The sequence below is a fragment of the Pseudopipra pipra genome, chromosome 19 (assembly GCF_036250125.1).
Source record: "Pseudopipra pipra isolate bDixPip1 chromosome 19, bDixPip1.hap1, whole genome shotgun sequence".
In the NCBI taxonomy this organism is placed as follows: domain Eukaryota; kingdom Metazoa; phylum Chordata; class Aves; order Passeriformes; family Pipridae; genus Pseudopipra; species Pseudopipra pipra.
This window is the reverse complement of record NC_087567.1, coordinates 271,278-296,689: the sequence shown is the minus strand read 5'-3', so window position 1 is coordinate 296,689 and position 25,412 is coordinate 271,278. Positions and strand designations below refer to the sequence as shown.

Here is a 25,412-nt window from a genome sequence, read left to right as displayed (position 1 = left end):
CTCCTAAAACCCACAGATCCATACTCTTGCTTTCTTTTTATACATATCCCTTAGGTATTGCTATCATGCATCCTCTCTTTGGTTGTCCCTTCCATCATAGGTCTCTCATGCGTGAGGTGGAAGACAGTCACACAACGGTTTGGTAAGCATATGTGGAAGCTCCAGGCATTGGGTTCACTGTCTGTTCATGTAAATGATGTATTTGGACATCCTCAGAGTGCCATGTCCTTCACATGCAGCACTCCAGCTGTCCTGGGTGCCCAACCAGTTGCCTTGCCAGTCAGTGGGAGGCACATTCCAGTGCAGAGTGAGGGGATTCATCCAGCTCAGGACTGTGGTGGGGCCCTGGGTTGGGTGAGAGCACAGCACAACATCCTTCTGCCCCACTCTGGGGCCTTGCTGGCACCCACTGTCTTTCTAAGGGGGGGATGCTATCAGCAGCCTTTCTTGGCAGGTCCGTGGTAGTTTTAGCACTTCCATCGTTGAAAAGCAAGGGTGAGAGGAGGTATGGGCCTTCTCATGGGGCAGGACTGTGGCTAAACATTTATCCAGCCTCTGGGCAGGGTCTGTGAGCAGGGCCCTGCATGAAGGAAAGACAATTCATTGATTAGGAAAACAGGTCTTAAAAGCAGCAAAGGCAGTTTGAAAGCTGGCTGGAGGGAAAACAAAAAGGGGACCATAGTTAAATTATAGTAAGCTCATGCAAAACTGTTTGGCAGATCATTCTCAGAGCATAGTTATCAATGGTCCCTTGTCAAAGGGTAGTTGGTACTGAAGGGAATCCTGCAGTGATCTGCCTGAGAATTCATTCTAGTCAGTGTTTCCAGTAATGAATGGCATGTTGACATTGAGAGCACTTACTCAAACAATAACTTTTAGCTGGAGCTGGGAAGAACATGGTGTGCTGCACAGAACAGCCTCAGAATTCACAATCACACTGGAATAGGATGCTGTTCAGTAAAGATGCACTTAAGATCAGAGATTTCATCGGAAATAATTAAGTGACAAAGACAGGCAATGGAACAGTTTACAAAGATGTCAGGGCTCTGGAGGATCTAAAGCTGAGTGCAAGCCAGCAGTGTTGTTCTAGTACAAACCAGCTAGCATTTTCCATTATATAAATAGGAGTGTTGTCTGTGAGGCATGAAGTAAGCCTCCAACTTTACAAGGAAATTATAAAGCCTCAGCTAGAATATTTTATCTTGTTTGGACTCTACACTTCAGGAAAGATGGTAGTCAGTTGGATAAAGCCCAGAAGGGAGTAGAAAAATTATGGGAAATGTGGAATACATAGCCTGTGGGCAAATGCTGAGAGATTGGGGGTGTCTGCCCTGGGAAAGCAAAGATGTGGATGGGAATGTGAAGGTAGGCTTTCAGTGCATAAAATGCCGTTAGGGAGAAGACTGTATGCAATGCCTGTCATCACTAGAAGATGCAGTAACACACTTCAATTGCAACAACTAACCCTTCCAAGCTCTCTGAGATAGCAGAGTGTGGGATTAGGGAGTTGCCTGGGAGTCTGTATCACTGGAGGTCTCTAAGAGCAGGTTACGCAAAACCGTGAAAATTCATGTTTGCCTTGCTCTGGGGCACACAGCAGGGACAGAAATCCCTGTTGAGCCTGTTTTTTCAGTCCGTAAAGCCTAAACTATATGAAAAATATTTATCAATGTAGAGAATGACAAATGTCTGGGACTCACATGGGAGTTGTTCTTTATTTGGTATCTTTATATTTCCCCAATTTTTACATTCAACACATCTAACTAGGCTCTTGTCACTCATCTGCTGGTTTGCTTTTTCTGGTTGTCTTAAGTCGAAGAATCTTAATGAGTTCAGAGGAACATTTAGTTTGCTTCTTTTCATGTGCAGCTCTGTTGAATATTCCCACTATGTTTTGGGACAGGTCCTGCTCCTCCCTGGACAGTCCTGCCCTCGAGCTTTCCAAGGAAAGGCAGGATCAGCCAGGAATGCAGCAGCAGACAGACTCCACACCACGCAGTCCCAACGGCTGGGATGGGAGTGTGGCTGGGAGCAGGGAGGGGACACAGTCTTTGAAGAAGGTCAGCAAGCAAAAGCTGTACAAGTTTTGGTGGAGCTCTGAGCTGCTCCCCAGCAGCTCAGTGTGTAGTTCTGCTCCCTCCTCCTATAGACAGGAGGTGTTGGGGGACCTGTCTGTCCAACAACTCACCTTTTGGACCATGCCTGGTGCTGCGTCATCTCTACCTCACCATTTCCTTTCTTCGTCACGCAGTGCAGAATCCTTTTTTTTGAATGAAATAGGTTTTGGTTTTTTTCTCTTTGTGCTTGAGCTATTCATAAATCTGAACTCAAGTATGTGCTCCCTTTCCTAGGGAGGGAAATGGGATTTTAGGACCAAGTAACATTTTGATTCTTCTGAGCCTTCAAAATACAACAGAACCCTCCCTTCTTGTGAGGCATTGCTATTATTGTCAGCTGTTTCCAGCAGTTAGTGTCTTTCCACATTATGATTATCTGCCTGTGTTATCCATACATCTTATCTGACCATAATAATATTTCCACCATGTGAGTTGTTGTGTGGTCTAATTTTCATTGTCTTTACATGGAAAACACAAGGAATTGGTTTTTAATAAGAAAGAAAAAGAATTTATGAGACAGTGTTCTTATGTGTGAAAAAGACGTTAGGAAAATCAGTAATGAAAGAATTGGGGTGACTGTGAAACAAACAGATTTCCATAGGTAAATAAGCCAGATGACAAACAGCACTTTCCTGTCTATCTCCACTTGGTGGTCCCACCAGATAAGCACTCCACATTTATTATCCTTTGAAACAGGTTCAATCCTGAAACCATTGTGAAGACCTCTGACCTGTATGCGATCTGCACAATGAATCCCAAGACAATTTCAATATACTTTAGGTTTTCTCAGTATGACCTTGCTGAGGAAGTTTGAGTCTGCACCAGTTACGTTATAGCTGAATGCCTGGCATCTGTCTTGTGCAACATCTAGAGACATCCCAGCTTATCATGTCAAAACATAAGAAAGAGGAGTGAGATGGCAAGCCACTCTCAAACGTCTGGCAGATCCTTCCCTGTAGCACTTATGGTCCTCGTTGTGCATCATTAATTCTGCAAGGAGTTTCTGCCGTGCATCATTAATTCTGCCGTCTAGAAGAGTTGGGATCCCTCTACCAGGATTTGGAGGGTTAAGTGCCTGTTTTCACTCTTTTTTGAGAACTGGCACTACATCAAGCAAGGATAATGAGCTGTCAGGCTTCTGCCACCAGAGTCCAGAGCACTGACTGGCCTCTTGGATACTCACTGCCCTTAGATAGGTTCCACCGTCTCTGTTGCTGTCTGAGCAGGGTGGAGTTTGATTCACCTGACAAGGTACCAACTGCAGGGTAGACAACTCCATTTGAACAGGATCTTCCAGTCTTACCATTTATCCATGAAAAGAAACAGTTAGCTTTACCTCTCAATTGTTTTCCTGATGTAGGTGTCTACTATATCTAACCTGAACTTCGCCCTATAAGTGCCAATCTCTCTTCATGGACTTTAGGGAGAGGCTCACTGACAATACCTACTCCCCAGACAGGTAAAGCTGGCTCTGGCGTGAACCTCACCAAAGACCTGAGCTCACAGCCAAGAACTGAAGGAGAACTTAAGACATTTCCTCAGTTTCCCTGTATGGGATTATTGCCCCTTACTGCTCCAGAGAAGTAAGCTGTGATGGTGTCAGCAGGCACAGAGAGGGCTGAACAAACAGCCTCTTTGTGTCAGGTCATATGGTGAACACACCTCCCTTCACATCCAAAATATCCGCCCTGGCTTTCTTTCCCATCAGTGTGTAGGATGAATAGGACACCTGTAAAATACCACACCTCATTTCTACACTTCCAGCTGTATGTTCATGCATCCACACATCTGCACATGTACTCCTACTTCAGAAGAGTGGCATCTCTTTGGGGGAGGTTCAGTGTCTGGAAAGCTGCAGTGTTCCTGGGGGGCTACCTGAATAGCAGGAGTTGGAAGGCCAGGCCAACAGCTCTGCAAATCACAGAGTCATAGAATCGCAGGATGGTTTCAGTTGGAAGGGACCATAAAGAACATGTCATTCCAATCCCCTGTCATGGGCAGGGACAACTTCCAGTAGACCAGATTGCTCCAAGCCCTGTCTAACCTGGTCTTGAACCCTTCCAGGGATGGGGCAGCCACAGCTTCTTTGGGCAACCTGTGCCAGGGCCTCACCACCCTCACAGGCAAAAGTTTCTGTTTTACACCATAAAGACCAAGGCAAAAGTATTTATCCAGAAGCAGGAAGTCTTGACAAGTGTGGGAAATACAAGAAATATGACCTGCTGGCATCCTAATGATTGAGGAAAGAAATATGTGTTTAGATACCTGCATTGCATAAGTCCTAATAATAACCCAGGAGCCCCCATGGAGCCTGGAGGGAGGCAATGGAAAGGAGAGGCAGGCTCTGCCAGTACAGCCTCGAGGATGTCCCAGGGAGGAGACCACCTTCCCCATAGCACATTTGGCCTCATTCAAGGTAGCCACAGCATATGGCTTAGAGCTGGCCAGAGCTGCAGCTCATTGTTACAAAGCTGTCAACCCTACAGAAAGCTTCTCTACGTGATAGAAACTACTAGGTCTGAGCTATGCCAAAATGCCAAAATGCATTTTGTGTGCAGTTTGTTTGAGCAGAGAGCAGAGAGAGGGGGGTGATACTTTTCTGCTCCTATAGCAATGAATGGGAGACCAGTAGTTACTCTGAGGAGGGAACAATACTACTCTGCCTTAGCTATTTTACCCATCAAGTTTTAGATGTTAAAATCTCCTCCTAACCAGTGTTTGGCTCTCTCCAAGCCCATGCTTCCGTTCTTTCTCCAGTCACAGCATCACCCACAGGCACACAGCACCTTGCACTACCATAAGCCCTCTAGGACATGTGCTCAGTCCATGTTTTCCCACATCCACTGCATAGCCAAGGGAAAAGGAATTGGTTGTTTGAAGTGTGTAAGCAGCTTGACCCCCTTGTCCCCATCTCCTGAAGCTCCCATTGTCCTGCAGAGGAATCCGGGGCTGTAGCTATGATGCTGGTGACTCTGGGTGAGAGGAGCATGGTGTGCAGCCCACCCTTCCCTTCCCTGGCTGACTCCTTCCCGTGACCAAGAGGGGTTTTTAGGGGTGGCTGCTCCTGCTTCCCAAGGTTGGGGGAGCATGTTGGCAGCTGGATGTGATGGCAGCTGATGGACTGAGGGAGAAGGGGGTTTGTACATCCTGACAGGGGTGGCTTAGGGGTCCTGTTTGCAGGCAAGGGGAAGAAAAGCACAGACAGATTGGAGAGAATGTAAGTCACCCTTATGCACAGCTCCCATGCTTCCTTTGAGCCAGCCTGGTTGCCCATTTAATTCCCCTATTTGCCTCAGGAAAAATATGAACACAGGCTATTTGTTATTCCTCCCTCACCAGAACTTTGCTGCCCTTTGTGTTGTCTTTACCCCAGCAGACAGTGGTGGGCTTCATCCCTTGAGGCCAGCTGCCCACCACCCTCTCCTTGGGCTTTCAGGTCAGGCCTGATGTTGACCTGTTTGAACAATTGTCAAATAAGGCCTCCAGAAGCTGCCAGTTTTCTTGTGACCTTCATATTTCAGGTGAGCTGTCTTGAGTCCTTGATAAATGTCCCAGTGCTTTCTGCACACTCCTCCATCTCCACCTGTGACTCTAGTGAGGTGATGTTGTGTGTGATTTTCCTAAAGAAAAGCCAACTGGTGTTTACGTGAAGTGCTGCGGGCCCCTCAGGGCCTGTGTCCCTGTCACCATCCAGCTGAGATTGCCTGTGTCTGGCTGTGCAAAGGGATGTCCCTGTCTGTCCCCTTCCAAGACAGGTACCAATGCAACAAGTCAGTGAGCAGCTTTGTTGTTCTGCTGGAATTTCAAGAAATAAATGTCCTCAGGCTGCTCTGTGTTGCAAAATCACTATGTGGGAAGTTTTCAAAACCTTTCATGTAGTGAGCTGATGGGAAGATTGTGAACAGGAAGAAATCCTATCTGGGAGAGAGGGCAGATAGAGAGAGTGTGGACATCTGCATTCAACCCTGAGCACTTCTGGACAATCTGTGGGTCTTTTGGAGGTAGGTGCTGGTAAGGTGAAATCATTTCTGCCCTGGAAATCTCTTATCTGCCAGTTCCTGTGAAATAACTATGTTTATTTGCCTGCTGCTGTTTTGGGGGTTTGGCAGTGGGCTTCTAACCCAAAGTAAGAAAAATAGCACTGCTCTCCCCTGCCTGCATTTCCTTACAGGGCTTCATATTTGGTTCAGGTAGTGTCAGAACTGCTGGCAACTTCCTGCAGAGCCTCTCCCCTTTCCCAGGGTTACACTGACATCATCTGAAACATATTTCGGAAGTAACTCCCTAGTATGACATTTTCTCATTGACAATAGTTGTAGTTCATTGTAGTGACTGAAACTGAGAGGAGACATGAATGCACGGGCACAAGTGATGGGGAAGGACGTAAAGATCTCGGGTAGGACAAGTAGAGGGGCAGAGAAGGTGTGAAGCAGGCAAGGTGGAAAGGTGAAGATGCTCTCCAGTTTCTGAAAGGTGTAAAGAATTGTGTGCTTCACATAGCCTCTTAAAACCATCTTCTGAGCATGGACAATACTTACCCATCTTTAAGACAGCTGGGGTGAGCAATCTCCTCTGCTTTGACACCCCGTTAATCCTCTTTTCAGATATGAGACTGTTGTAACGCTGAAGGGAGCAGACAGAGCAGATGATACCTCACATAACCTGGATTGTAAGAGAACAAGAAAAAGCTTCGAGCCCGCTTGGCAGGGGTGCCCTTTGTATGTTTTCTGAAAGGGGAACCCTAGGAACACTGCCCTGCTGAGTTCAAAGCACCACGTGCCCAGAATGCACAGCTACTATGTGGTTAACAAGTTGCTCAGTGTCTGTGGGAGGGGTTTACAATTGTGTGTGGGTGGTAGATTCATCAGGAAAATATTTGATTATGCTGAAGAAATTCTGCGATGGGCTGCAGCTGTAATACCTCTTGCATTAGTCAAACAATAGCACTCCAGCTACCTTGTCTGTCACATTAAAGATGACTTACATACTTATGACACTAGTGTGTGTGTGGCTTGCTGTCACCTTGCTTTCACAGCTGAGGTTAACCTTAGGTGATGTGTTCTTATTTCCAGCCTTTTCTTGTCTGTGGTGTTAGGTCCTTCCCATTTACTAAACAGTTCTCTGTCTCCTGTAAAGCAGGAATTCTGCTTTCACGTTGCCTTGATTCTAATTAAGGTCCATATATTCTTATAATGACAAATATCACTAGTAAAATGCCACCTGCAACAGTAAGTTCTGGCGCAGTCCTGAAATGTGTAGCTAAAAGTGGTCATTTCCTTGAAAAGAATCTTAAGTCCAGCACTTCAGAGTTTTAGGAAAATTTTCATGATCTGCCTGAAAATATGTATTACATAGTATGCTCCTGGTATCACCAGTCAGCTTTTCTGTTTCTGCACTCCTGGGTGCCCTTTCCATCATATCCTAATTTACCCTTCACCTTTCTTCACTGAAGTTCCTAACATCCTATGGCTGGTGAGCATCGTCATAGAATCACAGAATGGTGTGGGTTTGAAGGGACCTTAAAGGGATCTCGTTCCAAATCCCCTGCCATGGCCAGGGATGCCACCCACTACACCAGCTTGCTTAGGACCACATGCAGCCTGGCCTTAAACACTTCCAGGGACGTTCTTTCCATTCAGCATGGTGCTGTCTTTGTCTTGCAAGTAAATTTCCCAAACCAGTATCTGCTAAAACATGCAGGTCTGAGTGGTTAAGCCCTAACATGTCGAAGGCCCGCTGGAATCCACAGCTGGAAACTCCACCAATCTTCATCCTTCTTCTTCCTCGTCCATGGCTGCTGTCATGAGCAGTGCCTGGCACCGCTTGGGCAGGTAACAGTGGTTGTGGTCAGCTCGTATGTGACGCTGTTGCCATTAGGACACTCACTGGGTCAGAGAATTGGCACGGAGACTCAGAGGGACTTCTGCATGTTTTGAGGTTCTCCATTAGAGGCCGAGGGCCCTCCTGATTCAGGACAGCAGCTCCTTCGTCCTTGTGCTCCCACATTTTGGTCCAGTGAGCCTTGCAGTAGTGAATCCCATATGGGTCACCTATAGCTGTATCATCTCAAAAGGCCCAAACAACCAGCTCATGCATGAGTCTCTGAACTACAACACGGTCATCTGCACAGTGGCCTCACACACATGGGCCTTCCAGGACCCTGGCCTTTACCTCCATCCTTATACCTAATGAAAAGAGACAAGAAAAGTGGGCAGAAGTGACAGATGCAAATCTCTCTGCACCTGCATCGAACATGAGAGTCAAGCTCACAAGTGCTGAAAGCAAAGTACCGGGTACTGCATGAACTAGTTCAGCAGGAGTTGCGGTGTCAGAACTGAAACGCAGTTCCATCCCACAGGCAGTTCAGTAAAAAAGAGACTTAGGCTGCCATACAGCTTTTAACCTCAGTCCTGAAAGACACACCATGGAGACAGGCACCATGCAAGAGTTCTTGAATTCTTCTGTCTGTGTGTTGAACATAGAGGTGCTTGTTGCACGGGAAAAGCTGCTGGCAAGAGCCCTCACTTGATCTTTCAAAATGATTACTGGGACCTGTGCCATGCCCTTCTTTTTGCAAACACCATGTGACAAAAGCAAGGCTTTCATTGCAGGCTTAGCAGAGATAATAATGCTATTTCCAGCACTTTGTGAGACACACTTTGTTCTTCTAGGTTTTGGGCCACTTTACCAGGACAGGTAATTATATCACCTTTTAGCTAGGGCATCCTGTAGCAGAGGGAAACCATCACTAGAAGTTTTATCTGTATGAGAAAAAACATGTAATAAAAATGCTTGACATCTCTTTTGTGTCTGCATAGATGACTTACTCTGAGCTGCAATTCATAAGTTTAGTTGGAGTAGGGGTTGACTGTAGCTGGTGAGGCATGAAAAAAACCCATCAGCACACAGACCAAATCCTTCCAAGCTTCTTAACTAACTCAGAGAGATAGAAAATATTAGACAGAGAGTAGGCTGTGGTTGTATTCCTTCCATCCACTGATCTCCCACATTGGGTCCAGCAAGTAATCCAAAAGAGTCAAGAATTGTCTGCAAGTGGTGAAATTCCTCACTGCTTTTCAGCACTACGGCACCGGTTTTCTTCACAGAGAGAGTCCCTGTAAGGCATCCGCCTTTGCTGAGCCCCGGGCTGACACCTGCACCCCAGCTCTCAGGTGTGCTGGGCAGGAGCTCCAGGAACTTGCCAGTCTAGCCAAATTATTGGGTCATCTCTCTCAATGAAATAGCTTTCAGTTCACTTTGAGGTCACTTTCTAACCAAGCAACGATAAAATTTCTTGTTTATTCTCTGAAAATAAAGAGCTCAAGATTTGGTTGGTAAAGGTTGGAATTAGTTACAAAATGACCAACTGTAATTAATAGCCTTAGTGCCATCCTTAGCTAGAACTGTTCCAGGCTGTGCTTGGGTTGTCAGGATGGATGTACTTCCTCTGGAGAACTGACCACTCTCTGACCATTCACCCAATTGCCTTCCCCATTCACAACAGCACCAGTGAAAATGCAAATATCACTGAGTGATCACAGAGCAGAAAATTCTCCTACTTAGTCTGTCATCTTCCTCCAATCCTCCAGTGAAATGCAGCATTATGAAAATTGCTTTCATATTCTTGATTGAGGTCTAGCTTGCAGTAGGGAAGTTTCCTTTGCACCTGGTGCTTCTCAATTTAATCCTTTTTATGTGATTACAATGTTTAAATATTATGTGTCTTAGGAAAGAATAGTTGAGCTTGCAACATCATAATGTTCCAGTGCTCTCAGCTGTGGCATGGCATAGAAGCTGTGAGACAAAAATGTGCTCCCACATTTTGGTTCAGTGAGCCCTGCAGTACTGAATCCCATATGGTATATTATAGGGTCTGCAGGAGGTCAGGTCTGGTCTGAGTCAGTTCTGTGAACTGATGCAGAGGTGAGGCCTCCTCATTCCAAGGAACAAAATCTCCTTGTGCTACTCATCGTCTGGAACAAGAGGAAAACATTTTCATTGTACTCTCCTCTGCTTCAAAAGTTTTGTATGGTTCACACCAGTCTCAGGGCACTGCAAGCGATGTTCCCTCCTTACATGTCCAAAGCCCCACGCTCCACTGGCCATTCCTTTGGGCTCTTTTCTCCCACACACAGTATCAAGAGATGAAGTGTCATGAAACCCCAGTTTATCACAAATGTCAGGAAGATCTTAGCCAGAAAGGGGATATGAGGTGCAGGACCCCTGACAGGTCTCTGCTCCTGGCTGGTGAGGTGAGGTTGGGAGTGTCATGGCTCTAGGCAAATGGGAGGTTTGGGCTGGGAGTGTGGTACTGTGCTGTTAAAGGAAACCTTTCCAAAGCAGGGCTATTTGCCCTCCCCTCTGACTCACAAGGCCAACCAATCAGGCAGGCCCCAGACCTTGCTGAGAGCCTATGGAGATGCAGTGGAGAAGCAGAGGAGGGCTATGGAAGGTTTGCAAATTGCACATGCGGGTGTTTCCTCTCTGCCATTGGCAAGAGCAAAGTGAATCCAAAAGAGATGATGTAAGGCTGTGGGGACTTGTTCTACCCTTCTGCAAACGTGACTTCTAGTTCTTCCTGTTTTCAGGAACAGTTTGGGAGAAGTTTGCAGGGTTTCTTCTTGTGGCATGGATGAGGGACATGTTCTCTTGCTGTTATTCATCCTTGTCTGTGCATGTTCATCCTTGGCCTGTGCAGCCTGCATAGCTTCGGGTTATTCAGGGCAGAAACTGGGTTTGGAGCTGCTCAGCATCACAAATTTATTGCTCTTAAAGCCAAAACAAGCTCCAAGCCTATTTACAAAGACATGAGTTAGCACCAGTAGTTGGGAGACACGTGGCAGCTGCTACAGATCCTTAAGACCAGGAAAGGTCTGCACAGTAAGGAGACTCAGAGGTCCTCTGGCTTGATCTGCCCCATTCTTGTAGTTTAGACAATGAAACTGTGGAGCATTTAGCTCCTAAAATAGAACTACACATGACACTATGGAAGAGGTACTAAATCCATTCCTGAAAGCAATATAAGCACACTTGTGAGGGATTGTGCTAGAACATAAAGCCTTGATGTTTGGCTGATGTTGTATGTTCAGACTGGAAAGCAGCTGCTTTGACCTCAGTCCTACTGGATTCATGGAAAGAGGACAAAAAATTTCTTCTTCATTACGGTGGATTAGTTGGATGGGGGAGACCTCCAGGCCTTAGGGTGCCAGCCCCATTACCTGCGAGGTGAATGCCCTTCCCCCCGCCCCCGCACGTGGCCGGCGACCCCGCAAGGAGCCCACACAAACCACCAGGGAGGGACGGACGAAAGAGGAAGTTTATTGTGGGGAAGGGATTTATAAGGCTTTTAGGAGGGTCAAAAGGGGACCAATCACAAGTTCAAGGGCATACAGAAAAAACCAATCAGGTAAGGGGACAACAGCTAATAGGAAGGGGTTAACAAGGACCAATGAGAAACACCTCAGGACACCTTCCCAGGATACTCCTGTATGAGAGACAAATCCCTCAGAGGGGGTGTTGGGAAGAAGAAGCAGTGATCTTGCAGAAAATACAAAAAGCCATTTTGAAACATGTTTAAACCACATTAAAAACTTCTGTTTCTATAACATTTGAGCTGTTTTCTTCTTTTTCTTCACTAGTCCATCTCTGACAGGACTTTTTCCATCCTGCATATGGCAAATCCATTGCCACACTTCATATGCTACACTTTGATCCCAAAAATCGTCTGCCTCAAGACCTCCTCATGAACTGTGTTTCTTGACTAACATGACATCCCAAAATGTGTGGCTCTCTGAAGGCCTGTCATTTCTCATTGTGCCAAAGAGATGCAAAGTGAACTTTCTTCCCCCAAACACCAGAGGTTTTCACTTTCCTTTGGTAGGAAATGTTTAACCACATCTGTGAAAACCCTCTCTGGTTCCATTGGCAGGTATAGCTTGGATCATGTAACCATTTTAACTCTTACTACGTCATTTCAGTTTGCACAAGTGGTTTTCTTCTGCCTTGCTGCTCAGTACCTAATTCCATATGGTTTGGTTTGGAAGGCACCTTGTACCAGCCTCTGCAGGATAGCTTCAGGTGTCCCATGGGCAGGGACACCTTGCACTTAGACCAGATGGCTCCAAGCCCTGGCCTTGAATATCTCCCAGGGCTGTAGGACTTCTTTTTGTTGACAAACCTCCTTCCCAGTCCAGAGGGTGACAAAGAAGCTACTAGTCATTCCTTTCCCTCACCAACTAAATTAACTAATTAACATGTGGCTGATTAGAGAGGGCAGAACTTGTTGGTGTTGGTCTGCCAGCGCTAAATTGCGCTCTTAGAGTACAAGGCTTTAGCTTGACTCCAGCATGCTCTTTGGAAAATTGGGAGGGATATAAAATTCTAGGCCAATATTGAATCTATTCCTAATAGCTGTGATCATTGTTTTACCACAGGGTTACAAGTAGTCTTCAGATTTTCCAAGCACCAGGATCAAAGGCTCCAAGATGAGTCTCTGCCTTGGTTGTGTCAGACAGTGCATTATCTCTCAACAAGCCTTTCCTGTGTTGCTGTGGAAGAAAGTCATCCCCCCACTCACTTCTAATCCCCACTCTCACTTCTAGTCGTGACTAAGCTGCAGAGGAATTTGTAATGTTGCAGTTCTACCTTGTTAAATTTAGCTGCTTCCAGTAGATGGCATTCCAGCAGTGCAGTCCTGATCTAGATTAGTTCCTATCCCTGCTTGGGCTGCTGAAATAATCCTGTTACTCTGTGCGCAGAAGTGGACTTTTTTTTCTCCTAGCACCCAAAATAAATAGAGTTAAAACGCTCTCGCTCTTTTCATTTCCTACCCAATAAAAGATGTTATTTCTATTTTATGCATTTTATAGCACTTTCTTGTTTTATTTTTGATGTGCTTAACTCCATGATCACTTTATTTTGGAAAATTTGTCAAGACGCTGAATTCACAAATCTGCTAACCACTGGGCACTGCTCTTTGATGTGTGAAATTTCTGCCCTCAAGTTATGTATCTGGGCTTTCTGTGTGGCAGAGGGGAAGAGTGAGGAACTGCACAGCTCCACAGCAGCAAGCAGGCAACACAGAGACCAGTTACAAGAAGCAGCTGCTAATTTTAACTGATTACATTTCAAATATATTTGGTAGGTTTTTAGGTACATTCATCTGTATGGTCACAAAAATACTGTAGGCAGATACGCTTGCATAAAAGCCCCAAGCCAAATATGAAAGTAACTTTCTTTACTGCTAATGTCAAAGTTAGTGCTGACAAAAACACATTACTTTACTGACTGCACTGGGGCACAGCATCAGTGGGCATCACAGCCCTTCCCCATAGATCTCCAGAAACCAGTCTTTGAAACAGTTGTCTTCAAGTCAACTCTTTTATTGTTATTACTCATTAATCAGCAATTTACATTAGAAAAAAATTTACAAGAAACATGGGTAGCATACTGCATTGTTTATCTTTGCATTACAATAAAAGTAAATTGGAATTTGTCATTATTTAACCATGCACTTGTGGATTTTAAGGCAAGACAAGCTGACTCATAAAAGACAATTCTTAGCATTTGATTTTGCTTCTGTTTAGTTAAAACACATTCCAGTTCTTCCTCATTGACCTAGCATGGAATTTATTTACTTCCTACCCAATTCACAAAAACAGACTAAAATTTAAATGTTCCCTTGTGATTCATTAAAGCTTCTAGTTCACCAGGTTATGCACTTGCAGGGGGAAAAAAAGCTCAAAGTATTTTTCTTTGCAAGCTGTGGCTCTGTGTGTGTGCCATGACCTGGGGAGAGGGTGAGGGGAGGGCTGGGCATGTATCCCAGGGGCATCATGGATGGGGGGGGAAGGCACCTGCTTCCATTTGGAATCCGTATCCTGACTCCTTTCCTGAAATAAGGAACCTAATGCAACCCTTGAGGACATCTCTATGTGTGTATATACATTCATACATGTAAATACATAGATATACATAAGCATATATATATACATATATGTATATACATATGTGCATGAATGTATATGTAAAAATAGGCCTTTTATGGTTCTTGAAGCATGTTAGCATCCTTTTTGGAGCCCAAATAAGCACTGACCCAGGACAGGAGGCCTTATATGCCTTGAGGGAGGGTCTGACTGCCAGTCCTAAACTGTTACCACCAAAAGCTCTGTCAGCCTCCCCTGCTCCATCACCACTTGACCATGGCCATCCAGAATACTGACAGAGATGCAAGATTTCAGGCATTGGCAGGGTTATATGGTTGTTGGTTCAGATTTGGGGAATCAAATTTTTCAAATGAAGTGGCCAAAGTAGTCCTTGGACTTGATTACAATGACTTGCTTATTTTCTTATTTGATACCATCTGACAGTCAGTATTGTTTAGTTGATTTGGAACTGATATGTTAATTCAAAAGGAATGGCGGCTTGGGCTTTCTAGCTGGACTTCTACAGAAATTGCTGCTCTCACTCCATCATCTGCTGTTCAGAACTTTTACAAAGATTTGCAATTAAATCTTCTGTCTTTAGCATATGGTCAAAAATAACCTTCCATTCAGTGAGCAAACAAGCAGAACGATTAAACTACAGAGGCAACTGAGGGAGGGAAGCAGCAGCAGTCTTTGGAGTGTCACTGGTGTGACAGACGTTTGCATATCCCAGCTGCTAAATGACCTGTGTGGTAAAAAGGAAATTTGCCAGGGAAATTGTAGGGGCACAGGTCCTTATATAATAAGGAAAACACATGCTCTTCATGGTGGTGGTGAAACAAAGAGGTTTATTTCAAATTCGGCGCTTCCCTTTATACCCTGGTATCATGTGACTTTCTTAACCAGTAGAGTTATCCATTTGGACGCATGCTCCTTGGGGCTTCTCTGCCCTGGCACGTCCCTCGTGCCTTGGACATGCCTCCTACATCACCCCCCTCTTAATTATCTAAGGAAGTGTCGTGGTTTGGACCTTGTTTTCCCCCAGAGGCTAAGAGAAGTGGTAGACCCCAAGGGGTGGAAACCCCTAGAAGTTTTGAAGTTCTGCCCAATGGGCGCTCCTGCAGAAATGTAAACATATCACAACCAGACCGGAAGAGAAGAGTTGTAGTTTTTGGTTGTAGGAGAGGTGGCCATGTTGTGAGCCACGAGGAAGGGGCTCTGTGCCCCTTGGGGCCTCTGGCCCCCTCCCAGCCCCTGGCTGGGGGGCTGCAGGGACCTGTAACAGCATAAAGCTGGGCTAGGTGCCTGTAGTTATGCCGGGAGATGCTTTTCTCCATGGGCACAGACAGCAGCCGGGACTGACCAGAGAAACGGTGGCAGAGAGCCAGAGATAAGACCTGAACTGAAGGAGCAACAGAAACATGCAGCACCGCAGAGAAGACTCCTGGAAGACAGAGCCAGGAGAAAGAGAGCCAGCAGCTGAGAGACAGAGTTTGGGGTAAGACTGATACCAGATTCCCCAAAACTCCCTTGGAGACCCTCTTGGAGAAGAGGGACATGGACTCCTATTTAGGAGAAGAGTTTTAGACATGCAGCACTGGAGAGAGAGGAGCTGAGAAGCTCAGAGCGTCCCAGGAGCTGGACCGGGACGGCCAGATGGAATGCGGGGGGAGTTGACCTTGGCTTTCCCCCCCCTTGCACTGCTGCCACGGTGGCAGCCTGAGAGACAGGGCACAAAGGCCCTGCAAGCAAGGAGCTTGAGTCTCCTGCAAGAGATACCAGACCTTCACGAAGACCCCCCTGTGTCTTCGTGATATGACGTGGTGATACGACCTTGTCTGGGGTTACGAAGCCCACGGAAGACCCCTCGGTTGAGGCGATGGGGCCGGGGGAGTTTGATACCTCCCTCGTTGAGTGCTGGCAGAAAGCCAGCTATCAGCTGCTGCATGTGGAGAAGACAGACAGACTGCTGCCTCAGAAGATGCTGCTGCTTAAAGACTGGAAGGGATCTGTCCTTCTTTCCCTCCTGGACTTTTATTTGGAGGGGAGAGGAGACCTGATCCACTGTAAATACTATATGTCATGGTAGAGATAGTTTGTGATCATGTGTATAATGTGATATGGTATTTATTTGTACAGTCATTGTAATATATTCCCTTTCCCCCACTTTGAGTCTGGTGTGTTTTGTCTGGAAAAACCCATCTCACATTAGGTTGAGATGTGGGAGGGGGGATGGAGCCAGGGAATTGGATTTTTGGGACTATCTCAAACCATGACAGGAAGTCACGAAAACAGTGCAAAAACAACAGTGCAAACAATTAGAACAGTACATTGTAAACCACCAAAGCTTGCAATGACCCAGCACATCGCTTGCTTGGCCTCTTATATCTCTATGGTAAACTTTATAAAACTTTCTTATATTCCTAAAGGGTAGTGCAACTTGGAGAAATAACTTTATTAACCTAAAGGCCTTAGCCCAACTATGTTTAAACTTATAACCTTTATTAATCTGAGGGTTTTTAAATAACTGGGGAGTTCCACTTTATTTAAGAAACAGGATAAGCTTAGCAAAACTAAATTTTCTTAAAGTGACCTTGTGGCGGGGGTAATGTTATTTTGTGAGGTGTTTTGTGTTTTAATATTTGTTCAGTCAAACAACTCTCTTTATTCATTCACTCTTCTCATTCATTGGCGGCTGCCACTCATCATCTCACACACATTCACAGATTTTTTACAGACTGCTTTTTACCACATTGGTCATCCCTTAATGTAAACCTGAAACCTGAAACATAAATATAACTCTTTTATAACTTCTGCGTTACTCTGGTTCTTGCTGCTGGATTGTGTACCTAAATAGGGTTTTACACACCTGGAAGGAATCCACTTAAGTTCTTTTCCTGTAGCCACACAGGTGTAGCCTCGTCCCCAAGTGACGAGATCCAATGGTCTCGTCCACTGTCCTGAATTCAAGTTTCTTACCATGACCGGTGGTTTGGGAGAGGCACAAGCCTGGGGCCTGTGTTGCTTTTCATACCTGCTTCTTTCAGTGCTGTCACAATTTAAAAAACTGATAACATACATAGCTTTTTACAGATGTTCTTGTGGGCTATACAGATTCTCCCCCTTTTTTGTTGTTCATTGAACATGTGTTTCAGTGTGTGATGTGCTCTTGCAATAATTGCCTGTCTTATGGGTTAGTGTGGAATGCTTGTGATGTGAGAATTTTCCTATTTGATAGGAAGTGAAGCCAATTTATTATTAGTGTCAATCTGCTTTGGGGTACCAAAGGTTGCTAAGCAACTAAGCCCTCCCCAGATGTGCTGTTACACCTGCCTGTGGGTCACTGGCATAAGCAGAGCAATTCTCCCTAAAATCGGCTAGCCACACGTTGTCTTCCAATCGTCTGGCATACTTATAAACCGATCCTTCCCTGTTTGCTACTTCGCTCGCTCCCGGCAGAATCATCCCGGATTCCTCCTCCTCATCCCCCATTCCTCTCCCCCTGTGGCCCCAGTGAACCCGGTTCCCTGTGGGGGGGTGGTGGTGGGTGGTGGAGGCAGCGAGGGGGCGAGGTTACCTCCCCCCTTTGTGCCTATGGGTGGGGCAGGGCAGCGCTGGGGCTGGGAGAGACGGGTCAGTTTCCGGTCCATGTGGCGGGCAAGATGGTGGCACCCATGCCTGGGCACATGGCCGGCGATCATCCACAGTGCGGGGTGGCAAATATGCTGGGTTACCCCCCACATTGCTATTACGGGGCCCTCTGCGCTGGTCCCATGTGCTGGGATCTCGCATCACAGGCCTTGTCCCTTCCCGCTGACCTGCGTCCCTTTGGCTCCCCGTTCCTGACCCAATACTTAAGTCACGAACAGCTCCTCTCCCTCCCCCCGCCGGACTTTGTGTGTTTGAGCTCCTACACCTAAAAGTCAGGCTGCTGCCAGCACTGTGAGCGGGGGGGGGGGTGTTGGCACTGGATGCATGTGTTGTCCATTCGTGTGCTCTGCTTAGTGCAGACATTATGACTTGCCAGGCTGGAAAAGCATTGTTAGCTTGGGGGTCTCCCCCCTGGGCTTTCAGTTTTATAAGGTTTCCTATTTTGTCCCATATTTCTATGTGAAGGGCTTCAACTAATGGCAGTTCAGGGACAGCTGCCTTAATAAAGCGTACGAGTTCTGTTAATTCCGCCCTTGTGGCTTGTATATGATATGGTTTTAGCAGGATAGCCAGTGCATCTGTGTCCTGTGATATCTCAGTGGAGAAAAAATTTCCCATTTTACCTTCAAATCTCGGCGCTGTAGACGTGCGCTGCTGGAAAGTCTTTGTCTATTTGCTGGCTTCTCCCGGTTCTTGGTCGACTGGGTCCACGTGGGTGGCGGAGGCACTGTTTCTTGGCGACTGCAGCGGGCTCGTCGGTGCGGGCTGCGGTGGCTGCGGGCGTGTGGCGTCTGCGACGGGTGGCTGCGGCGGGCGCAGGCGCGTGGCGGCAGCAGGCGAGCAGCGGCGGCGGCGGACAGTCCTAGCACTGGTCTGGCAGCAAAAAGCGGCGAAAAGCAGTGAAAAGTTCCTTTGGGGTCTCCACGGCTTCTGAGTGGTTTTTCCTCGGCTTGGAGGGTCTTCGTTGTCGTCACAGACAGGCAGGGGTCGGCAGGATGCGGCAGGCCGCGGCAGTGAGCTGCAGCAGTTTCTGCTGGTCTGGCGGTGGTGCTGAGGATGTTAGAAGGTGGCAGCGGCGGAGCCGCTTTTACGCACATGGCCGAGTCGTGGCAAGCAGCGGGTAGTGGGGCTTCCCCGGCAGTTTTAAGGTCTCCGCCGCCCGGGTTTCCGAGCTGCGGACACGGCACCGCTTAGGGAAAAGTCCTTGCGGCGTGGGATGTTGGCCCTGCCTCTCAGCGTGACTCACCGCTCCGGTGTATGTTGGACCCCGTTCTGCCTCTCCGACTGCCTCGATCTGTTGGTTTTTTCTTTTCTTCTTTCTTCTTTTCTTTTCGTTCCTGTGCACTTTTCCTAATATTTTTGGAACTCACTAAACTAGGATTGCATTTCTCAGACGCTCTGAGACAACGACTTAAAGACGTCTGTGTTTTTTTCGGTGAAAATTCTCATCTTGAAATAAGTGAGACGATACCGGAATTACCGAGTTTTTTGCCTGATTCAGGATATGCTAAACTGACTTAATATAAGTTCAAAGTCCCAAGTTCGTGTGCGCCATATGTAGGGGCACAGGTCCTTATGTAATAAGGAAAACACACACTCTTCGTGGTGGTGGTGAAACAAAGAGGTTTATTTCAAATTTGGCGCTTCCCTTTATACCCTGGTATCATGTGACTTTCTTAACCAGTAGCGTTATCCATTTAGACGCATGCTCCTTTGGGCTTCTCTGCCCTGGCACGTCCCTCGTGCCTTGGACATGCCTCCTACAGGAAATAGTTTTTTTGGGGGGAAAGCATCTCGGCATGTGTATATGTCACTGAAACCACATCTGTGAGTCACTCACACCTGCCTTTCATGTGGAGAGCAGGCAGAGGCAGTGCCACTACTTGGTCCCTGTGCCCAGGCTGAGGACCAGGCTGGCTGTGCTGCGGCTGCTGTAGCCACACATCACGATGCTGCTGTGGGCCCCAGGTAGGGCCCACTCTGGGCTGGATTTAATGCCACCTGGAAAGGCTGTCAGTGCAGTGATGCCCTGGGCATTCCTGCACTGGAAGAACCAGTGATGCGGCTTCCAATCTGCTCTGTCTCCACCCATCCCAGCTGGCAGCTACAGCAGGAAGAGATGAGAGGAGATAGGAAGTGCAGGGAGGTGCAGGCATCTTTCTCACAGGGTGAGAGTCTGGTTCAGAGGACACTAAGGGTCAGATTCACAGGTATGTATGTAATTGTCATAATTCTGGTATGTGTGCAAGGCCTCCATCACCCTTACGCTGATGTTTCCCTTCAACAGAAACAACCTGGGAGCGGCCAAGCAGTGTGCCTGGGACTCCAAAGAGCCCTGTGTCACAGAAGAGTTCTGCAGGTAGTGTTTGATGCTGTGCTTGACCACTATGCAATATGTGAATCTGCTTCTCTGCTACTCAGCGAAGCAAAAGAAAATGCTGTGATACAGTGGGATGTAGACTTGATGTACATATAGAATCATTGACTGGTTTGGGTTGAAAGAGACCTTAAAGACCATCTTGTTCTACCCCTCTGCCATGGGCAGGGACACCTATCACTAGACCAGTTCCTCCGAGTCCCATACAACCCGGCCTTGGACACTTCCAGGGATGGGGCAGCCTCAGTGTCTCTAGGCAACCTGTGCCAGGGCCTCACCACCCTCACAGCCAAGAATTTTTTCCTAATATCTGATCTAAATCTACCCTCCTTCAGCTTAAAGCCATTCTCCCTTGTCCTATCACTGCAGGCCCTTGTCCAAAGTCCCTCTCCAGCTCTCTTATAGCCTCTTTCTGTATTGGAAGGGGCTCTACGTTCTCCCTGGACCCTTCTCTTCACCAGGCTACATGGTCATGAGAGTGTAGCAGAGCAAACATGGTGGGGCTTTCCCTTCTGATATGTCTTCTTGACTGCTGTTTCCATCTTCTGGCTGGGTGTCTGAAGTGTCTGCTTAAGAGCTGAGGTGGCTCCCCCTCAGAACACAGAGGCAAAAGGTAGCCCAACAAGCCCTTTCCCAGTCCTGCTTTCTGATGGGGCAGGGAAATTAAATAGCAGCAGAGGCACATGGGCTGGCTGATGCTCTTCCATACACAGAGAAGTGTTTTAGCATGTGATAGCAACAGGGCTGACCACATCACCTCTGTTCTGACTTGAGATTGCAGGAAATCAAGTAACAGAATCAGGTGCATAACTGTACTGAAAAGCTCTGGGTACTGCAGAATGACAGAGCAAAGCAAAAGTTACTCTAGAATAAAAAGTATTTTATGTAAAGGCCATTGCTGCCAGCTGACTGTAAATAATGCAGGCAAGAGGATGTTTTCCATAGAAATTTTCAAATCGTTGTCCCTCTTTATCAGCAGATCTGAGTGGAAAATCTGCTTGAAAATTGTGCAGTTTGCTGTAAACAAAGGATCTGTAATGAAGTTGAGTATCTTGTTTTAACTGTACTTTGAGCATTATTCTTTGCTCAGTATATTAAAAAAGAAATGGTAACCTACAGCTGCATACATGAAACATAAACATCTTACAAGGCTTGCCTTCTTGATGTGAAAACCCAAATCCATTAAACTAGTGCCTTTTATGGATGCCAGGTGCCCACCAAACTACTCTGTCACTCTCCTCCTCAGCTGAATGGGGGAGAAAACTATGAGAAAAGGCTTGTCAGTCAGGATAAGGCCAGAGAGAGATCACTCACTGATCACTGTCATGGGCAAAACAGATTCCACTCAGGAAAATATCTTATTTATTACCAATCAAATCAGAGTAGGGTAAAGAGAAATAAAACTAAATCTTAAAACACCTCACTCACACCCCCCCTCCTTGCTTCCTGGGCTCAACCTCACTCCTGAATTCTCTCCTTTCTCCCCTCTCAGTGGTGCAGGGGGTTGGGGAATGGAGGATGTGTTCATCACACATTTTCTCTGCTGCTCCTTCCTCCTCAGGGGGAGGAGGACTCACACTCTTCCCTGCTCCAACATGGGGTCCCTCCCACAGAAGACAGTCTTCCACAAACTTCTCCAAAGTGAGAGGCTGCAGTTCTTCACAGACTGGTCCCCACAGGGTGCAGTCCCCCAGCAACAGGCTGCTCCAGCATAGGTCCTTCCCATGGGGTCAGTCCTTCAGGAACAAGTTGCTCCAGCATTGGTCTCCCATGGGTCACAAGTCCTGCCAGCAAACCATCTCCAGTGTGGACTCCTCTCTCCATGGGTCCTCAACTCCTCAGAGACACTGTCCCTGTAGCATGCCCCCTAGCAAAACATGGCTGCACAAAAACAGCGTTTTTGTTCAAACACATCATTTTACCAAACAGTGGTATGGGAACTGGTTTGAGTCTGGAGGTGTCTTTTTCTTGGCTTTTTCCAGCTCAGTAACTCCTGTCATAACTTCTGATAAGAGCCCACTGCAGGGTCCTGAGCGCAGAGTGGGCCCATGGGCAACTGCCTGTTTTGTCCTTCTGCAGAGTCTGGTTCTGGGGTCTGTCTGGCTCATATTGCCAGCCTGTTGGGAGGGGGGGAAGCATCCGTAGTTTCTTAGGCTGGAGGCAGTGAACACTGTTGAATCAGAAAAGGCACTGTGATCTAGATCTGCATATTGAGTTATGAGATTAGTTTTTAAAATGTGCAATTTTTTATTTGCTACCAGCAGCAATCCTGATGACTCTCCATCTGTTCTTACAGTGAATGGCTACTACATTTCTGGGACTCCGGTACACCAGCTTGACTCTGGTCATATGAGCCTCCGAAAAGCCAGTGGGGATCCCCAGGTAAGTTTTTGGAAAAAGCCAAACAACAGTATCCAAGAATAAATGGGTCTTCACTTAAGTAGTTTAAGAATCCACCCAGAGCAGGTGGCCAAGAGCCATCTTCTTTTAGAACCTGTCAGATCAGACAGATTCGTTGCATGTGGAATAGTTAGTCCTTGTGTCCAGCTGGTAAAACAGTAAAAAATGCCAAGACCCTTTGGATTTTTCTGTCCCATGACTCCTTTCTGAAAAATCCACGAGGCCACTTCAGTCACTAGTAACAACCCTACGAATTTTCCTGCTGCTCCAGCCTGAAGCCTGGGCCTGTGTCCAGCACAGTCCTCTCTCTACACTCCCACATCTGCCCATGTCTGTGCCTCATTGTATTTTCTTGCAGCTCCAGCTTTCTGTCCCAAAAACAGTATACAGAAAGAATTTGTCCAAAGCTTTTTTCTCAATGACTTCATCTACTCTGGCCTGTCCTTTCACAGCCCCTCCTCAGTGCCTCACCCACCACATCACCCTGGGCTAACCTACAACCTGTGGACAGCCAGCCTCCCCCAGCCTGTTTGTCCAAATTTCCAATAAATATCTCTGCACTTTTTCTTGCACCACATCATGTCCCTGCGAGAGTCTTCCCAGCAGGTCTGCAGATGCAGCACAGGGCCCTCTTCCAGCTCCTCCCATGAAACTTTTCGCTCTCTGCCGTCACCGTATTACCATGTGACTACTACAGCTGATGGGTTGCACTCCAGTTGGGTTGTGCTTCCTCATCCACTTGTTCCCCCAGTTCCTTTGCAGTGCAACTCCTTAAATACCCACGGGGAAATGCATGTTTGACTGGTGTGCTGCTGCCATGTGGGTGTGGCTTTGGTGCTATCAGTGTCTTTCTGATGTTCCCTGTTTCGTGTGTTGTCTGCCAAATGCCCCTCTTTGCCTCAACCCCCTTTCTCGAACACTGCCTTCTAACCGGTGGCCTTCAGCCTGGCCCTCAGGTGGTCTGTCTCATCTAGGTCAGTATTTCTGGTTTAGGTTAATGGCATCTCTCATGATACAGTCCAGCACATTGACTCCCTGATTGTTTCACATCAAACATCTTGCACTTAATTGCCCATGCTGCTGCTTCTCTCAGCACTTTGCCCAGGCTGGAGACAGAGTGAGCACCTTAACTAGGGCAAAAGCATTTTATAAACTTACCAGACACCCTGTCCACATGTCTGCTGTGACTCCCTCAGAGAACCCAAATAAACTTGTAGGGTGTGACTTCCTTCCAAAAACCCTTGTTAATCCTTGTGCAAAAAAAAAAAAAATCTCATGGTATCCAACCCTCATGGTTTTTTAGTAGGCTTGAAACACAGGTCAGATTAACTGACTCCTCCAGAACTTCCTTTGTAGCAACATTTGCCACCTTCTGTTTTTACAATGCTGAGTCTCACTCAAATTCATAGACATCTTTTTAGTCAAATTCACATCTGAGATACGTGGGGAGTCACAGAGTCACAGAATGCTTTCGGTTGGAAGGGAGTCGAAAGACCATCGGGTGCCAACTCCCTGCCATGGGCAGGGACACCTTCCACTATCCCAGGTTGTTCCAAGCCCTGTCCAACCTGCCCTTGAACACTTCCAGGGATCGAGGGGCAGTGACAGCTTCTCTGGGCAACCTGTGCCAGGGCCTCACAGGGAAGAATTTCTTCCTAATAACTAATCTAAGCCTGCCCTCTTGTCAGTATGAAGCCATTCTCCCTTGTTCTATCACTCCAGTCCCTCGTCCAAAGCCCCTCTCCAGCTTTTTGTACGCTGCTTTCAGGTACTGAAAGTTCACCCTAAGATCTCCCCAGAGCCTTCTCCAGGCTGAACAACTCCAGCTCTCAGCCCTTCAGTGCTATGCACTGCTTTGCTCAAATGACTCAACCATCAGCCTGTCAAAAATCCCTTTCATGACTTTGTTCATTCCCTTCATCGTCTCCATGATATTTTCTTTCCATTGGTCCTTTATTACAGGTTTTTCCAAATGGAAGTCCTGGCTTCATCCCTACTTTGAACCTGCTCTGAACTAGTTTTGAATCTTTAACTGGTTGTTGGTGTCATTAATTCTCAGAACAGCTTGTGTCCACGCCCACTTGGGAACCTGCTTTTCCTGGAAGCTGTGGCAGCTTTTGCAGAAGAGTCCTTAGTAGGGAAAACATCTGATCATAAACTCTTGCTTGCAAGAAGCTGTGCTCTACACCCTCAAAGTCTTTTTGGCCCGTCCCTCTCCTTGTGTATCTTGGGCCATCCCAAACTGCTTTACTTTGACTGCCTCCTTGTGTGTTCCCAGTACAGGCTGTTTCCCACTGTGGAGCAGCTCCCAGGCATTCGCTGGGGTGCTTTCTTAGACCTGGGTAGCAGCCACCATGCAAACAAACGCTGGCAAGATCCCTCTGGCAAGCTCAGCTACATTTCTTGGAAACAGGTCAAGGGGGGAAAAAGCCACAACTGAGAACAACGCAGAGCTGTGCTGTGCTGGGCGCAGGGCCAGCCCTTGTTTATGGCTTCCTAGAGAGCAGCTAAGTGCTGCCTGTTCAGGTTGTCACAGCTGCCACCAAGGGAACAGCAGAACAGCCATGGAACTGCATGTGTGCAGTGCTGGGCATGATGCTGCTGCTGGGCATCAAGTCCCAGGATGAGCACTGGGTGCCTGGGCAGTGGGATATGGGGTGGGAGTCCCCGACACAGCCCAGTGATGATGCCAGGAGCGACTTGTGTGCTGCAGATCAGCTGTCACAGCATCTGAGCTCCACCAGGGATCCCAGCATGTACCCTGCAACAGGGACAGAGGGCACTGTCAGCCTAGGGGAACTGCAGGGCACTTTTGTGTCCCTGTCCCCAGGGGGGAGCACAATGCCACTATTCCACAGGCAGGCAGGAACTGTCTGATGGCAGGACACTGCCACCATCCCTGTCCCCACTGGGGCACAATGGCACTCTGTGGACCCCAGGACC

General features: G+C 47.1%; 1 protein-coding gene across 2 annotated transcripts in view; it reads left to right on the top strand.

Annotated features, from left to right (window-relative positions):
• GAS7 (growth arrest specific 7) overlaps window positions 1-25,412 on the top strand; it is a 118,198-nt gene that overhangs the window by 41,199 nt on the left and 51,587 nt on the right. For both annotated transcript variants that reach the window (XM_064675554.1, XM_064675553.1), the window contains exons 3-4: window positions 19,980-20,051; window positions 22,366-22,451. In XM_064675554.1, the coding sequence (XP_064531624.1) occupies window positions 19,980-20,051; window positions 22,366-22,451 (158 nt within the window). The remainder of the gene's footprint in view (window positions 1-19,979; window positions 20,052-22,365; window positions 22,452-25,412) is intronic.